The 19,748-nt window shown below is 40.4% G+C and overlaps 1 protein-coding gene across 2 annotated transcripts in view; it reads right to left on the minus strand.

Moving 5' to 3' along the window:
• Nucleotides 1–19,748, minus strand: part of LOC115214323 — a 49,182-nt gene that overhangs the window by 25,254 nt on the left and 4,180 nt on the right. For both annotated transcript variants that reach the window (XM_029783504.2, XM_029783503.2), the window contains exons 2-4: nucleotides 6,107–6,321; nucleotides 2,963–4,127; nucleotides 1,668–1,715 (exon numbers count right to left, since the gene is read on the minus strand). In XM_029783504.2, the coding sequence (XP_029639364.1) occupies nucleotides 1,668–1,715; nucleotides 2,963–4,127; nucleotides 6,107–6,321 (1,428 nt within the window). The remainder of the gene's footprint in view (nucleotides 1–1,667; nucleotides 1,716–2,962; nucleotides 4,128–6,106; nucleotides 6,322–19,748) is intronic.

A 19,748-nucleotide genomic window follows, 5' to 3' on the forward strand; every position in this document is an offset into this window, starting at 1 on the left:
TGATATATATATATATAGGTTTGGTGATGTAAACAGGAAAAATAGAATGCAAAATACATGTATATGTATTTTTATATTAATATTTAGCAGAAGTAACAGAGTGACACAAGGGCCGTGAGTTTCTTGTGTTGGCACTTAAACTCGATAAATTTGTGCCAATGTATGAAACTCTTGGCCCTTGAATTACTATGTTGCTTTTGTTTTGTTACACACACACAAACATTTTTTTCTTTTTTTGTAAATTCAAACACAAATCTACTTATATACATACCACAATCATCATTATTTTTATTTCTGCATTCAATGATTAGTGGCTGTCAACAGGCATGTTTTCTACAGAGTACTGTCTTCTCAAGTACAGCAAACCACCAAAAGTCTCAGCCCCTTGTCATCTCTTCTGTGAGGCCCAACATCTGAAGATCCTTTCTCACCACTTTGTCCCACATTTTCCTGGGTCTACTCCTACCCAGAAAAACGTAGGATGTCTTGTGATCTAAAAGTGCTGATCAGAATTTGAGATTGGCACTTCTTAATGCAGCTTTCCTCATCCATACGCATCACATAACCACACCAGTGCAGTCTTCTCTCTTGCACACAACATCTGATATCTTATATACCCAATTTTTCCCTCAAACTATTTACACTTTACTGTACATGCACACTGACATTACCCATCTGGTGGAGCATGTTAGCATTATTTTCTTTCAAGCTTTCTCATGTCCTCAGCAGTCAAAGCCCATATCCCACTGCCATGTAGCACAGCTGTTCACACACATGTATCATATAATCAGCCTTTCACTCTAAGATAGTTTGTTACCAACACAGATAGTAGCCCTCTGAACTTTGCTCAGCCCATTCATACTCTAGCAGTTATACTTTCAGAACTACTTCCTCCACTGTTAACTTGATCACCTCAGTAACGGAAACTGTCAACTTACTCTAAGGATCCCCCTAGACATTTGAGGTAGTTTATTTTCTGTACATTCCTGATGTGTAAAGTACTAATACATCTGCCACATGTAAAGACAACTTTCTCTGTTAATATCCTTATGATACCGCTGCACATCTTACATGTCTATAGTTTGCACTGGGTACACCATAAGGAGTTTCTATCAAAATCTTTACATATCAAGCAAGGCCATCTCCTTTAAAGGGACAAGAGGTTTGTCTGTTTTCCTACTTAGAACTTTGCTCTTTGCTAAATTAACTCTAAGGCCCTTTGACTCCTGACCTTACAGTGTGTGTGTGTGTGTAGGGGTGCAGGCTTGGCTGCATGCTTAAAACATTCACTTCACAACTAAATGCTTTCCAGTTCAGTTCAACATTGTAGCATCTTGGTGGGTATTTTCACTATGGCTGACCAAAGCTTTGTGAGTGGATATGGTAGAAGGCAAGAGAGAAGCCCATCACGTGTGCATGTGTATGTATGTGTGTGTGTGTGTGTGTGTATCCTTGCCATAACATTGTGCACTAATTGTAAGCAAATCTGACCATTGTGTTATTCATGTTTGAAGGACTAGGGGAAACATCACCTTCCTAGGAAACAGGTGAAGGTCAGAGTCGTAAAATCTACCTCAAGGATTTTTATCTGACCCATGCAAGCATAAAAAAAATGGATGTTAAAACAATGATGACAATCTATGTACATGTAAATAAAAGTTACCAACCATGGCCTATGCTTCCTTCCATATCTTGATTGTAGTACCAACTGTCATCTGAAAGACACAAAAATTAACCCTCAACAGAATCATGATGACCAATTGAATTATTTCAAACTGAGATGATGACTAAATATCAAACATACAAAGGAAACATTTCTAACATTAAATATCACCAGAACAATCAACTTTAGCCCAGGGCTGACCAGTGCAAAACAACAAGAACAGTAGCAAGTGTGTCAATATTGTTGAACAAGCATGTTTCTACAATAATCATCTCTTTGGAAACTCAAAAGAAATGCTGTTTGTTTTGCTACTTTGCTATATACATACTCAAACATATGCTGCATGTGCTCAGGCCAGGACTTCTAACCAATAAGTCCAAGTAAAACTCCAATAACAAAGAAATTCAAAAGAAATGTTTCATCTATCAGTATATAAGTGGAAGCACTCCGTCGGTTACGACGACGAGGGTTCCGGTTGATCCGATCAGCGGAACAGCCTGCTCGTGAAATTAACATGTAAGTGGCTGAGCACTCCACAGACACGTGTACACTTAACGTAGTTCTCGGGATATTCAGCGTGACAGAGAGTGACAAGGCCGGCCCTTTGAAATACAGGTACAACAGAAACAGGAAGTAAGAGTGAGAGAAAGTTGTGGTGAAAGAGTACAGCAGGGATCACCATCATCCCCTGCCGGAGCCTCGTGGAGCTTTAGGTGTTTTCGCTCAATAAACACTCACAACGCCCGGTCTGGGAATCGAAACCGTGATCCTATGACCGCGAGTCCGCTGCCCTAACCACTGGGCCATTGCGCCTCCACCAGTATTTAAGTAATCTTGAATAAATAATAATTCGACTTTGTACTGCTTGTTAATGATTTCAAAAGGCATCAAACTCTGATGCAACACAAGTGGGACGTGTGTTAAACATTTAACTTAGCATGACTCCTTTCGTAAAGGACTGCAGTTGGCTGAAAGAAAGCTACGAAAATCAAACCAGACACTTCATGAAAACAACACACAATATTGTTGCTGTAATAAAACTTTTATAAACTTTTGAGAAAACGTGAATTATTTTTTGGAATAGTATATCTCGAAGAACACACATAAAGCTATAAACAACAGCATGTAGATATTGTGTTAAAAACTCTTTTGGATAGAAAAAGTCACAGGGGCTCTATGTGTGTGATTTAAGATATACTACTCTAAAAAAAGAATTATAACACACATTATATTAGACTAAAATTTTAGCATAAAACATGAAAGCAATAAAGAATATCAAGAAAGAAAAATTGTGTTTACCTGCTTTTTTATGGTCAGAAAATTCTTGTGAGTTTTGTGGATAATGTTCTAAACGTGAAATAGGTCGAGTAAAAAGGTAAGATTTAGAGAGGATCTTTGAAACAGAAACCAGTCTGATACTGTCAGAACCAACTTGGGATGGAACATTCTGACCAATGTTGTTTTCTTTCAAGATAGAATTCCCTGCTTCAGGAAACTGCTGAGCTTCAGCAAGATTATCATGTGCCAGTTTTTCTAATTTGTTTTGTTTTGAATTCTCAATCAATAAGCTATCACGAAGAAGGGAACCAGACGGTGATTGCTCAGCAACATCTTTCCCGTTATTGACCTTTGCTTCTTTGTTTCCTTCAGCTAAAATATGTGGAAAACTGACATTCAACTGGTTAGATGAATTAGGAGCAATGTTATTGATTGATGCAATGTTTTGGTTTAGTGGAGCCTTTTGGTCAATCATAGCTTCTACAGGAATTTTAACAACATTATCACCATTATTGACTGCATTCTTCTCTGGTGGACTAACAGTTACAGTATCCATATTCATTGCTTTTTGTTGAATAACAGAATTTCCTGGCTGCTGGACAACAGGAACATTTTTCTGGAGGAAATTTTTTGGATTAAGAATATTTTCTTCATTTTGTTGGGGAGCAGTAACTTCATTGTCCTGAAGAGGAACTCCTTGTTGAGGAACTGGTTCCAGCTTATTCTGCTTCAGTTGTCTTATGTTCTTCTGGTCTAATACTTCATTCTGAGCGCCAGGCTGAAAACCATTCTGCACTTGTACATTCTGTTGAACAATTTGATTACCAGATGCTTTATGCTGAGAAGCAACACCTTCAGAGTTCTGCGGAAGAAGCTTTTGTTGCAAATTAACATCCAGACCGTTCTGGCTTGGTACTTGTTGAAAGACTAAATTTTGCTGGTCTCTTAATTGCTGCTGTTGAAGATCAGCCAATTTGTTTTGGTCGGATAATTTTTTAAAGTTGTTATAAACATTCTGATCTTTTTCCTCAGAAACATACTGATGAGTCTTTACAGGAGTTTCTAGATTCTGTTGAACACTGTCTTTTAAGTAAATAGTTGAAAGAGGATCAACTTTTTCAGCTGGAGCTGTACCTTTAACTTCACCCACAGACAAAGCATTGTTCTCCACAACATCAATCTGGCCCTGCAAAAACAAACAGAAGTTTAAGATTAATTAGTAATGTTTGTTATTACTCTTTTCCCTGTCTCCTCTATTCTTCTCTCTCACTGCCAGTATCTCAACTGATAGTCTCTCCACTACCATCCACTCACAACGATAAATCTATTCTACCAATTGTATTTTAACTTCTCTCAGCATCTCACTTAATGTCACCACTCTCTCCTGTTCTTTTTCAGTTGTGGGGGGCCTTTTAGTCTCGCAAGCTACAAGGTAACCTCATTAGTGCTGGTACCGCACAAAAATGCAACTCTGTAAGGTGGTTGGCAAATTGAACAGAATCAATGTAGGACTGAGGCCTCTTTATTCTTGCCAAGGGCAGAACAAGCTCTGTAATGCTGTTGCCATTAAAAATAGTGTAAATGGGTTGGTGTTAGAAAGCAGGACACGTAACCAAAGAAACTATGTTCAAAATGACATAGTGGAGCAGATTTGTGGTAACCCAAGCCAAAGGATCCTATCAAACCATTGTACGGATACCAGCATGGAAAAAGAATACGAAAATGGTGAGGATAATGATTTGTTAGTACAGAATGAATAAAGAATATTAAATATTTTTTTATCTTTTATTTAATTCAGTCACTTTACTGAGGCCATGCTAAGGTACTGCCTTGAAGGGTTTTAGTCAAACAGATCGAACCCAGGACCTCCTTATGCCAAAATTAGAAATCATTAATATTATTATAAATATTATTCTTTTAAGCAGTTTTATTATGACTACTACTACTGAGTGACAGAGCAGTGCATACTATCAAAATGACACTGGGATACAAATATACGGAGCCCAATATATCCATCATGACAAACCCATCTGATAAGGTTACACCAAGCACATGCATCACAATCATGTGCACACAACATGGTATTCTCATATCAAGACAAACAACACATAACCTTGCAGGTGGGGGTCCAGTTAGAATTTTCTACTCAAAAGTTCCCTGAATAAGGGTTGTTTAAAGATGATGAACGAAACACCCATATTTCCAGAGGTGAATTATTAAAACCCCAAAGAATCCCTCTCAACACATGGCTATGATTCTCTTCCACTAATCCTTTTTGTGATTAGAGATGCACATATTGTCAGCCACTCTCTCTCTCTCTCAATATATATATATATATATATATATATATAGCTAGCATGGAAAACGGACGCTAAATGATGATGATATATATATATATATATATGTTATTCTGCTACTTGTTTCAGTTATTTGACTGCAGCCATGCTGGAGTACCACCTTGAAGGATTTTAGTTGGAGAAATCAATCTCTGGACTTAATTTTTAAGCCTATTGCTTATTCTCTCAGTCTCTTTTGCCAAACCGCTAAGTTATGGGGATGTAAACAGACCAACATCAGTTGTCAAGCAGTGATGGGGGAACAAAAACAGACACAAGAACACACACGACAGGCTTCTTTCAGTTAACATCTACTAAATTCACTCACAAGGCTTTGGTTGGCCTAAGGCTATAGTAGAAGACACTTGCATATGGTGCCATGCAGTGGGACTGAACCTGTGTGGCAAGCTTCTTGCCACACAGTCATATATATAATATACATGATACCCTTCCACACAGTTCCCATCTACCAAATTCACTCATAAGATATTGGTCAGCCTGAAGATATAGTAGAAAACAATTGTCCAAGGTGTTGCACAATGAGACTGAACACAAAACCATGAGGCTGCAAAGTGAGCTTCTTAACCACACAGCCATGGAATGGTAACTGCATTGAAGTTGAGTATATGTGCATGCATTGGCATCCCTTTAATGTCAAGGTAGACCTATCTCACAAACTAATAAATTTAGTAGCAGATACAGTATGAAGGGAATTTAATCCTTGATGCAGCATTCCAGCATGGCCAAAAAAGATACAGGGATACTCTCGTCAATAAAAGAATAAAATATTAAAAGAAAAAAAAAAGAGCAAAAAATAAAACCAACTTACCGATAAGTCAGAATTTGATGGAAGTTTAGGTTTAATATCTTCTAAAACTAGAGTATTTTTTGAGGTAGTTATGTCCTGTTGGATTGGTCGTGAATCACTGGAAGCCCTACGATGACGACTGTTGACAAGAGATACCAGATTGTGGCGCACATTTATATCTTGGCTGTCTTCTTCAGGAAATACATCAAATTGATTTAGTTCCTTAAATAGGTTTTCTGTACAAAAATACAAATAATAAAAACATTTAAATTAGTCAGTAAAAGTATTCAAATGTTATGCCAAACCCAGACACCAATTTAGGAATAAGGTTTACATAGAGGAAAAAAGACCCTAAAGTTAATAGAAAGGGGAATGTTTGCATGTAGAAATATGAACCCTAAAGTTGATAGGTGATAGGGAATGGGTTATGTATTGGTGTATGGTCCATGAAGTCAATTTCTAATAGATAAATTCACAATGGTTACAGTGGAGAAAAAAAATTCCCTCTTATAGTAAAAGGTGTAAAACACCATATCTGCTCAGTGCTTCTCTCTAGTGGATTCCAAGATAAGCATTTTCAACACTTTAGCCATCCTCAATGGGAATAACAAAGAGAGACAACCCTGGGCAAATTTGAAGCTGTCATTGACTGAGTGGTACTAGTGGGCCACCTGGCTGGGATAAAAATAGTGGCATCAGCACCAAGCAATGATTAGGAATAAACAAGCTCTAGGTTAGTTAAAACATGTTTGTGACATATTTTAATATCTAAAGGCAAATTCACTGCAAAAAAAAATTTCTCTCTTATTGCAAAAGGTACAAAAACACTGATGTTGACTGTTTTTAGTTAAAGCTATAGCTTTGAATTTGCCCAGGGTTATCTCTCTTCAATATTTCCCATTGATGATGGCTGAAGAGCCAGAAATGCAAGAAATGCACATTTGGGAATTTCTTAGAAGAAAGCACAGGGCAGATATGGTATTTTTACACCATTTACCATACATATTTTAACTAACCTAAAGGAAAGATGACACATCAAAATAAAAAGAAAATAATAGAAAAGGTAACATATAAATAAATAGAAAATAAGAGAAAAAATAAGAAATATTAAATTCCAGATAAGTATCAAAACCAACAAATGAGCAAAAGTCACATGGTTTCATTGGATATTAGTTTACATATATTTGGCATAATTTAAGAAAAATTAGCCATGGTCATCCATTTATTAACTATTTTTCATTCTCTCTCTCACTCTCTCTCATATATATATATAATGTTTATGTATCTGTTTTGCAAGAATCCTGTGTTGAAACAGATGTAAGTATGTTATAACTACAGTTATACATCACCATTAAAATTTTTGAAAAGTTAATGAAAGATGAGGGTTAGTGCAAGCTCATCCATAACTCAATGTTTATATTTTCTCAGCTGAGCTTGCATAGGTATTATTACGATATTATTACAAAGATATGCCAATAATATATAACGTAAAAATGTTTTTATTTCCTATATTATATATTTTTTTTATTTTGTTAATCTCTTCACGTATGTTTATGGTTATCGCACTGAGACCAAGGTTAGCATACATATAAAATTACTTAAAATTCAAGGTTTGATTTTTAGAATGGTGATATAAGACAATCCCAAATTTTTAGGGTAAATTTTAGGATTTAAAGGTCGTCCCATACGCAGAAATATACGGTATATAGGCGCAGGAGTGGCTGTGTGGTAAGTAGCTTGTCTACCAACCACATGGTTCCGGGTTCAGTCCCACTGCGTGGCACCTTGGGCGTCTTCTACTATAGCCTCGGGCCGACCAAAGCCTTCTGAGTGGATTTGGTAGACGGAAACTGAAAGAAGCCCGTCGTATATATGTATATATATATATATATATATGCGTGTGTGTGTTTGTGTGTCTGTGTTTGTCTCCTATCATTGCTTGACAACCGATGCTGGTGTGTTTATGTCCCCGTTACTTAGCAGTTCGGCAAACGAGACCGATAGAATAAGTACTAGGCTTACAAATGAATAAGTCCCGGGGTCGAGTTGCTCGATTAAAGGCGGTGCTCCGGCATGGCCGCAATCAAATGACTGAAACAAGTAAAAGAGTAAAGAGTATATATATTTGTATATATAAATAGATATAGTGTACCCCCGCCTATTTGCAGTTCGGCATCTGCAGGCTCGGTTATTCGTGGAACTAATAATTGTTCATGGAAACCACCACATATTTGTGGAATTGTAAATATCGTCTGTGATTTTTTATGGCTTTTTTCAAGGCAATATATATTTTTTCACACATTTTAAGGCTAAATTATTAATAACAATATACTGTATTTGCTGCAGTTGAAGCTCCCTCTAATTAGAAGAGCTGCACATCACGTTGCTTAATTATTCTAGATACAAGTACACTGTATCTTGTATCTCTTACTCCTGCTTTCAATCAAAGCTTGCTAATCAGTATAGCGACATCTATCTATATTTCACACATACACACTCTCTATATTTGTCTCTCAACAACAACCTCTCATTGTAGTGAGCGTGTATATATATATATATATACTAGCAGTATCGCCCGGCGTTGCTCGGGTTTGTAAGGGAAATAACTATAAAGCATTTTTAGAGAGTTATAGCCAAAAAATAGCAAAAAAATGGAAAAAAAATTATGGTAAATTTTTTTTTGAGAGTTAAAAAGGTCGTGTTGTATCACCTAGACAGTCTGTGGTTTGTGTTTCTGATTTTTGACCCCATGTCGAATTTATTGATTTTTTTCAGAATTGGGGGAACTTTTCAAAATTTTCGCTGCGTTAGTTTTGAATTATGACATTGGGCTATGTGTGTGTCAAGTTTCATCAGAATCGGTTGAAAGCCGTGGTCAGGGTGAGGGTACAACCTGACAGACAAACTGCCGTTTATAAAGAGAGAGATATATATAGATATAGATATGTATATATATATATATATGTATGTATATACACACACATATACATATATAGAGATACACATACATATACAAATATATATATATAGACATACACACATATACATATATACACACATACATAAATACATACACACATACATACATATACACACATATATACACATATGTATATGCACACACATATATATACATGTATATATATACACACATCATCATCATCATCATCGTTTAACGTCCGTTTTCCGCGCCAGCACGGGTTGGACGGTTCAACCGGAGTCTGGGGAGCCAGGGGCTGCTCCAGGCTCCAGTCTGATCTGGCAGTGTTTCTACAGCTGGATGCCCTTCCTAACGCCAACCACTCCGCGAGTGTAGTGGGTGCTTTTTACGTGCCACCTGCACAGGTGCCAGAGGGGTCTGGCATCGGCCACGATCGGTTGGTGCTTTTTTATGTGCCACCGGCACAGAAGCCAGTCGAGGCGGTGCTGGCGTCGGCCACGTTCGGATGGTGCTTTTTATGTGCCACCGGCACAGAAGCCAGTCGGGGCGGTCCTGGCATCGGCCACGTTCGGATGGTGCTTATTATGTGCCACCGGCACAGAAGCCGTTCGAGGCGGGGTTGGCATCGGTCACATTCGGATGGTGCTTTTTATGTGTCACTGGCACAGGTATCACAACTACTGTTTCCATTGATATTTGGTTCGATGTTCATGTACATGCACTTGACTCAACAGGTCTCCTCAAGCACAGCGAGATGTTCCGGGATCCCACATCGGTCTGGTGCTTTTTATGTGCCACCAGCACAGAAGCCAGTCGAGGCGGTGCTGGCATCGGCCACGTTCAGATGGTGCTTTTTGTGTGCCACCGGCACAGAAGCCAGTCGGGGCGGTGCTGGCATCGGCCACGTTCGGATGGCGCTTTTTATGTGCCACCAGCACAGAAGCCATTCGAGGCGGGGTTGGCATCGGCCACGTTCGAATGGTGCTTTTTATGTGCCACCGGTACAGAAGCCAGTGGAGGCTGCACTGGTAACGGCCACGTTCGGATGGTGCTTTTTATGTGCCACCAGCACAGAAGCCATTCGAGGCGGGGTTGGCATCGGCCACGTTCGAATGGTGCTTTTTATGTGCCACCGGTACAGAAGCCAGTGGAGGCTGCACTGGTAACGGCCACGTTCGGATGGTGCTTTTTATGTGTCACTGGCACAGGTATCACAACTACTGTTTCCATTGATATTTGGTTCGATGTTCATGTACATGCACTTGACTCAACAGGTCTCCTCAAGCACAGCGAGATGTTCCGGGATCCTACGATCAGTTGGTGCTTTTTATGTGCCACCGACACAGAAGCCAGTCGAGGCGGTGCCGGCATCGGCCACGTTCGGATGGTGCTTTTTATGTGCCACCGGCACAGAAGCCACACGGGGCGGTGCTGGCATCGGCCACATATACAATATATATATATACATATACACACCACACACACACACACATATATATATATACATATATACACACACACACACACACATATATATATATACATATATACACACAGATACACACACACATATACATATATATATACATACACACACACTCATGCATATACATGTATACAATTGATCAAATAACTGTTTTTATGAATTGATTACTCTTTTTACTCTTTTACTTGTTTCAGTCATTTGACTGCGGCCATGCTGGAGCACCACCTTTAATCGAGCAACTTGACCCCGGGACTTATTCTTTGTAAGCCCAGTACTTATTCTATCGGTCTCTTTTTGCCGAACCGCTAAGTGACGGGGACATAAACACCAGCATCGGTTGTCAAGCAATGCTAGGGGGACAAACACAGACACACAAACACATACATATATATATATATACATATATACGACGGACTTCTTTCAGTTTCCGTCTACCAAATCCACTCACAAGGCTTTGGTCGGCCCAAGGCTATAGTAGAAGACACTTGCCCAAGGTGCCACGCAGTGGGACTGAACCCGGAACCATGTGGTTGGTAAACAAGCTACTTACCACACAGCCACTCCTGACTAATAATGAGAAATGAAACATAGCCTATGCATGTGCTTTAATTAGCAAAATGATGACCCTTTCAAAATACCACTGTTCAACACAAGGCCACATTAAGAATCTATCAAGCAACTACACAGACTACAGACAAACAGACAGCCTCACACACACACACACAGATACATACCCGACTATCCTATGCTAAAGTTGTATTTTCTTAGTTTTGTTTTTAAACATTTTTCTTTTGAGGAAAGGTGATGCTGCTTTTTAACTACATTTGTGTGAACAACAAAACAAAAATGTAAATGGCTATTATGCATTTATAAACGACCCAGTTTATATGGGTTGTTGCATGTGTAAACTTCCAGACAGGGATTGTGTATATAGCAACATAAACGAATTTGTTATTTATTTATTTATTTTACATTTTCTGAAACTAGAACAATTGTGCTAATTAAGTTTTGTGCTTATTAAGCAACATATTATCTATGTAATTGTAAGTTTTATATATGATTTAGTCAGAGAAGAAAGACAAGGTCTTTATGGATGGTGGGGAATGGAGGGGAAGAAACCATGGCCTAATGGATATTGCAGTAAAAAAAAAAACACAGAACATAAAAAGTTAAGTCTTATGAGTTAGGACTTATGCCAGACCTAGGTAATAGCATACATATTCTCAGTTTGTCAAAGATTTTGAACTTACTATGTCACATATATCAGGTTTACTAAATGTGTATATAGCATTCAAAATGCATTCCCCTCAGATATCTCACAATCTGAATGATTGAGATATTCAGGTGAAACTATGTAATTCTAGCTAACTTATCTCTGATTAAATTTTAAGATCAAGAGATTTCAAGACTTAAGCATCCCATTTTTTACCAAATTAAGGCATAACAAGTCTGGGACAACATTATGTCATAGTAGAACATTGCTCAAATGCTTTAGTTCCCACAGTATCAAAAATGCAAACACTTCTTATATGTATATAGCATGAGCACTGAATCCCTATGTTACACCTGAATATTATCAATTAGTTACATATTGGCATGGGTGCTGGCACCAGGTAAAAAGCACCCAGTACATTCTGTAATGTAATTGACATTAGGAAGGGCAACCAGTTGTAGAAACCAAGCCAAAACAGACTATAGAACCTGGTGCAGTTTCTGCAAGTTCCTGCCAAACCATCCGACCCATACAGGCATGGAAAACAAGACGTTAAATGTTGATGATGGTGATGATCCATGACATAGATTGGCTTACAGTACTTGCTGTTGCCACCATCATCACTACCAGGCATGCTCAACTTCCGAGGACATATCTTACTAGTGATATGTAGAGAACAGTCTTCTCTATCGAGTCGATACTGGGACTATGAAGAGGGAATTTGAAGATCATTTTGGTGGTACTTACATCAGATTTCTCATGAGGATTCAAAACATCCCATGGCATGAGCACAAGGACAAAGAGAAAATTTATGGACACATTAGACCCAAATCTACTATTGTTGTTCAATGCAGAGTAAGCTTTGCTGGCCACTGCTATCAAACAGAAGAATAAGTCATATCAGATGTTATATTTTAGGGACTTTAACACTGAAATAGAGGATGAAGACCACTCAGCTACATTGATGTTATAAGCAGCAACACACAACATTAAGAGCTAGCAAAGTAACTGGGGGATAGAGATGCCTAGCACAGCGCAGTGAAATGAATTCTTGGTTGTAACCACCTGATGAATAAGTGTGGCTGAATGACACAGTCACCCATACTCCACATGTTGAGGAAACACAATATTCCCTCAATCACTCTTAAATCACATCCAACCTTGTTAAAAAAAAGGAAGGATACATAACAAATCTAGGATATCATCACAGGGATTAGAAATTCAAGACCGGATGGCCAAAACTGGAATACCTTTGATTGTAAATCTACTTGATCAGAATTGACCTGAGGCTAAACAAGAGATTTCGATGTAATTAACTGATTATTGTTTATAAAAATTTTGGAAATGTCTCCCTCTACCTAAGTTACATTAAACCGTTGATCTGATATTTACCTCAACCCAATGCAAAGTTTTTGATTAATTAAACTTTTCTTAGTTGTCACTAATACATATATACATTGGTGTATAAGGGACACCTCTCTGTGGTCACTTGACATACTACAAATAGTAGTCAAATCTCTTTCAAATTAAACCCTAGAGTCTTTAAAAAAGAACACATTGGTTATAGTTGTCATAGATACAGTATGCTTAATGTACAAAGATGGGGTGGTCATAACCAGAACAACCATCCTGGAATGTCTTTGATCAAAGTAGTCTAGCTAGCCTAGGGCTCAACAACAACTTGTGAGAGTAGCCCCTACACCAGAAAGAAATATCTAAGTTGATCTCTTACTGTGACTCTCAGGTGCATTTATCAGCAACTGACAATCTTATTTTTCAATGTAATCCAATATTATCATTTTTTATAATCAACAATGTCATACTGCCATTTCCCCTCAAGTTTATCATACATCCCTCCCCCACACACATATCACCACCACTTGGTCTTCTAAGATTTCTTTGTGCCATATTGCTGATAATAACATCTGTTCACCTCCCTCATGTTTGTCAGTTAAGCCACACAGAGTGAAAAGCATGCAGTTTTTTTTTTTACTTTTGTTTTAAAATGTCAAAAACTGCTTTAACCTTGAAAGATCTTCTCAAAGAGGCACAGGGTGCATCAAAGTACAGAGATAAATTGTAGCAGATGAGAATCATCTGTTGTCTGCTGCAATTTACATCAGTGCCTTTATGCACAATGTTCCTATATAAAAGAATCTCTCAAGGTTAATAACACAGTATCTGGCATTTTAACAAAACAACTACATTAAGTTGGATACAAAGATTACCATTTGGTACTAATACTGCTTCAATTTCTTTTACTCTTTTACTTGTTTCATACATTTTCTTTGTATGCCTAGTACTTATTCTATCAGTCACCCATGCCAAACCGTCAAGTTACGGGGACGTAAACACACCAGCATCGGTTGTCAAGCGATGGTGGGAGAACAAACACACACACACACACATATGTATATATATATACAACAGGCTTCTTTCAGTTTCCATCTACTAAATCCACTCACAAGGCTTTGGTCGGCCCGAGGCAATAGCAGAAGACACTTGCCCAAGGTGCCACGCAGTGGGACTGAACTCAGAAGCATGTAGTTGGTAAGGAAGTTACTTACCACACAGTCACTCTTTTTATTTTTAAATAGGAAGCAAAACAACAACAAAAAAACAAACAAATGGGCGGGGTTTCATTACATGTGGTAGATGAAACCAAAAAACAAAGACACTACAAATGTGACGCCCAAACACATTACAAACGAGAGGTGTCACCCAAACATATGTGAGAGGTATCACTCAAACAATCCAATAAGATTATCAATAAGGCATTAACAATAAAGGGGTAACTGAGGTGTTTATTCCAAACACCTACAGCCATAAATGAAACATCCTCTAAATCAGTGATTCTCAGGGGGCTTATAAGATTTTTAGGGGGCCCATACAAGCAAAATAGTAAATTGGGGAACCATAATAGTATTTCAAGGGTCCATGGAAAATAAAAATTGCATTAGATGTATTTATAGCAAGAAACAGTTGGGTTTCTTTCTCTAACGTTGTACGTAGTTTATCATGTTTCTTAGCAACTGAAACATATTCTGTTGGGCAGTGCTTATTGCAAACCTATACAAGAGAAACATGTGAAAAACAAAATGAGAATTTTGAAATAAGCATCTATAAAAAAAGCTTTAAAATGAGCTGTGGGGATCTGCTAGAATGAAATAGTAATCAAAAGGGTCCAGAGGTAAAAAATGGTTGAGACCCATCGATCTAAACAGTCTCTCAATTTGCTAGATACAGCAACTAAATTTCTCTTTTGATGTGCTGACTTCTAACTGTGGAGGGAACCTGTAGGAGAGGTAGACTCAGAAAAACAAGGGTTAAGTTAATGAAATATGATCTTTGGATGTTGAATCTCATGGATGCAATGACAGCGACCAAGACTTTTAGCGATTTGCTGTGCTTGAGAAGACATGTCAAACTAAGTGAAATCAATTGTGGCCAGTGTCACATGAAAAGCACCTGTGCTGTGACATGTAAGAGGCACCTGTGCTGGCGACACATAAGAGGCACCCGTGCTGGCAACACATAAGAGGCACCTGTGCTGGCGACACATAAGAGGCACCTGTGCTGGCGACACATAAGAGGCACCTGTGCTGGCAACACATAACAGGCACCCCTTGCTGGCAACACATAACAGGCACCTGTGCTGGTGATATATAAAAGGCACCTGTGCTGGCAACATATAAGAGGCACCCATGCCAGCAACATCTAAGAGGCACCTGTTCTGGTGACACATAACAGGTACCTATGCCGGCGACACATAAGAGGCACTTGTGCTTGTGACACATAAAAAACACCTGTACCAGTAAAATGTAAAAGGCACCTGTGCCAGTAAAACATAAAAGGCACCCAGTACACTCTGTGGAGTGACTGATGTTAGGAAGGGCAATCAGTCATAGAAACCAAACCACTGGAGACTGATGCACTTCTCCAGCTTACCAGCCTCAGTCAAACTGTCTTACTCATACGAGCAGGGAAAACAGATGCTAAATCATGATGATGATGGTGAAAGAGAAGAAAGGACAGGGAAGTTCTTTTTTATTGATTCTATTGCCTTAAGGCAACAACAACAGAACAAATAGTTATTATATCTTAAATGAATTAACCAGTTTATATAATTTGTAGTTTGCCCAATCTTCATATGACAGGGATTGTGTACACAGCAATGTTACTTAACAAATGGGAATTGTTTTTTATTTTACATTTCTCAAAATTAAAATGTGCAAATTAAGCTGTGTGTTTGCAAAGCTTATCAGCACATTACCTATGTAATTATCTATATAATTAGAAATTTTATTTATAGCTTAGGCAGAGAAGAAGGAGTAACACTCCTGACCTTTGTAGTGGATTTTGTTAACAGTTAAGATGGAGAGTAAGGGAGGTAACAAACAACTTCGAGGTTACTGCTGCAGGAAACACCACATCACTTCACACTACTGAAGATGGATGAAAGGTGAAATCGACTGGTTGAATATGACATCAGAATTCAAGGTAACAAGGCTAACTCCATCACGGTCCAACATATTTAGTCATCTTTTGACTTAATAATCATTTCAACTCTAGGCACAAGGCCAGCAATTTTTTAGGGAGAAGGGCGCCTTTTTTTTGTGCCGGTGGCACGTAAAAAGCACCATCTGTACGTGGCCGATGCCAGCACTGCCTTGACTGGCTTCCGTGCTGGTGGCACATAAAAAGCACCAATGCGATCATGGCTGTTGCCAGCCTCCCCTGGCACGTAAAAAGCACCCACTACACTCACGGAGTGGTTGGCATTAGGAAGGGCATCCAGCTGTAGAAACACTGCCAGATCAGACTGGGCCTGGTGCAGCCTCCTGGCTTCCCAGACCCTGGTCGAACCGTCCAACCCATGCTAGCATGGAAAACGGACGTTAAACGATGATGATAATGATGAAGGGGATAGTTGGTTACAGTGATTGCAGTGCACAACTGGTACTTATTTCACCGACCCTAAAAAGATGAAAAGCAAAGTCGACCTCAGTGGAATTTGAACTCAGGACAAAGACGGATGACATGCTGCTAAGCATTTTGTCTGGCATGCTAATGGTTCAGCCAGCTTGCTGTCTTTTTCTGACTTAGTATAACTAAATATGTACAGCAGGACCGCACCCAGACAATATGGCTGTGACACACTTGTACACATAGAGAATTCGTTTTGTAAATTCATCAAAATTTATGTATGAATATTTGTGAAATATGAAAAATAATAAAAAAGAGAGTAAAGCTTTTAATGTAATGCATACACACACATTATATATCCACTGTTTTCTTGTTTCTGTCATGAGACTGCGACCATGCTGGGGCACAACCTTGAATGTATCAACCCCAGTACTTATTTTTTTATAATCCTAGTAGTTATTCTATTGGTCTCTTTTGCCGAGCAACTAAGTTATGGGGATGTAAACACACCAGCACCAGTTGTCAAGTGGTGGTGGTAGTGGGGGTGGCAAACACAGACACAAAGACACACACACACAGATATATATATTTCATTATTGCTCACAGGGGGCTAAACATAGAGGGGACAAACAAAGATTAAGTCAATTACATCAATCCCAGTGCGTAACTGGTACTTATTTAATTGACCCCGAAAGGATGAAAGGCAAAGTCAACTTCAGCGGAAATTGAATTCAGAATGTAATGGCAGACAAAATACTGCTAAGCATTTCGCCCGGCATGGTAACAATTCTGCCAGCTTGCCGACACATAGATATATATTTTCTCTCTCTCTTTTTTTCGCTATTCCATGCCGGATTATAAATCCTACCTCCTCACTATCCACCACCGTTTGAAAGATTACCTCCGCCTACTCCCTCCAAACTGCTTTCAGCTGTCCATTAATCTCCCTCTGCTCCTTTTTAAAAAAACCCGCTTCTCTAGCCATGTCTCTTTTCTAAGCCGCTGCCTACATCACCGACTCATCCCTAAAGGTTTCCGCCTCCATTTCCATCCTGCTCTCCACTCGGCTTCTTCCATCTTACCCATACTCCGCACCACATCTTACCGCCTTATGTGTGCCACCATTCGCTCCAATCTCTCTAAACTACATACCATCAACTGCCTTCTCCCTCCTGCTTTTTCCATCTTTTTCTCTTCTCTGCCACCTTTCCATGCTCAAAACACGCTACGCTTCATTATCCATTTAAATCACCTCTTCCATCAATTTCTTTCCATTATCAAACTTCGTAAACTCCAATGACTCCTCTATTCCACCAAACCCGACGCCACTACCCCAACTCCTCCACTGCCCTTCTCTCCTCCTGATAGGCTCCACCCACCCACACCTAACCCCACTGTCCCTCCTAACAACACCCCACACACCTCTCCAATCCCTCCCCCTCAGACCTCCACCAGCCCTACCACCCCTCCTACTCCCATTCCATCCACCCCTCATACTTCTATTCCACCCACCCCTTCTCCACTTCCGTCTACTGTTACCATTCCCCCTGATCTTCCCTTCTCTGCGGTGGAGTGCTCCGTCCACGGTAGGGGTCTGCGTTTCATCCCCCTCACTCCATCCTGTAAGGAATTCCAGACGCGTGCTGATGTCCACAGCTTTGTGCGCAGCGTCAGGTTGGGTGCGTTTTTCTGCGACTCACCACCCGCATCCAACGATCTGGGACGCCTGCCCCTGGCCAGTTCCTAGCAGTGGATCTTTTCGCGGGCGCCTGTCAGCGTGCGTTGGAGCGGTTCAACTTCTCCAGGCGCCACTGCTGCCTCAACATCTCCCCGGCCGAGCTCTCGGCTCTTCGTTCCCTCCAACGGCGCGCTGACATTATCATCAAACCGGCTGACAACCTGTTCATTGGCTATGTTGAGGCCCAAATATTCTGTAGTTTCACTGGTCCCACTCCCGAACTATACGGTCGTTACATTGACAACATTATCGGTGCCACCTCACTCTCCCGTGAACATCTAGATTCCTTCCTCTCTTTCGTTCAATCCTTCCATCCTGCCCTCCACTTCACCTCCAACACCTCTGTCTCCTTCCTCGGCATTTCGGTCAGCATTAATCACTCCACTCTTACCACCTCCATTCACTACAAACTCACACTCATACCTAAACTTCTCTTCCTCCCACCCCAAACACACTAAGCTTTCCATCCCCTATTCCTCCGTCTACGTAGGCTCTGTAGTGACGACCATGACTTTGAGACTCAGTCTCAACTCATGGCTCGCCACTTCATCCTACGTGGATACCCCCTCACCACTATCCACACCGCCCTTGCCAGAGCACGTTCCGTAGACCGTGCATCTGCTCTCTCCCGCCTCCCTTACCACTCCACGACCCTACCTCTCCAACGCACCATTCTTCGAGCTTTCCGGCATCTCCAGTCCGACCCGTCTACTTCACACCTCTTCCCTAACCGACCCCTCCCCTCCTTCAAACGAGCCCATAACCTACGAGACCTCTTGGTCCACAGCTCCTTCCCTGACCCTACCTCCCAACCTGGCTCGTTACCCTGCTCCCGCCCACGTTGCCGCACTTGCCCTTACCTCTCCAACACCATCCTTCTCACTGGCACCCATCATCGACCCTATCGCATCATCAACTCCTTCACCTGCACCTCCAGCAATATCATCTATTGCATCTCCTGCTCTCTCTGCCATTCCCTGTACATCGGACAAACGGGACGCCGCTTGGCTGACCAGTTCGCAGAACACCTCTGTGACATCCGCCTTGCCAATGACACACCGGTGTCACGCCATTTCCGCTCCACCAGTCACTCCTTGCAACACCTGTCTGTGTTCAGATTGTCCCGTTTGCGCCGTGAACAGGAATTAATCTTCTCTCTTCGCTCTTTCAAGCCATTTGGTTTCAACTCACCCCCACCCCCGCACCGACTCCTACAGTCCATCTTTTCACCCCACTCTTTTTCCCTCCTCTCTGCTCCCTCACTCCCCTCCCCTCCTCTTCTTACTTCTCCCCTCCCCCTTCCCTCTCCTCTCCTTCCTTCTTCCCTCCTCCCTTCCCTCTCCTTCCTTCCTTCTTTCC

The sequence above is a fragment of the Octopus sinensis genome, linkage group LG7 (genome assembly GCF_006345805.1).
Source record: "Octopus sinensis linkage group LG7, ASM634580v1, whole genome shotgun sequence".
Taxonomy (NCBI): Eukaryota; Metazoa; Mollusca; class Cephalopoda; order Octopoda; family Octopodidae; genus Octopus; species Octopus sinensis.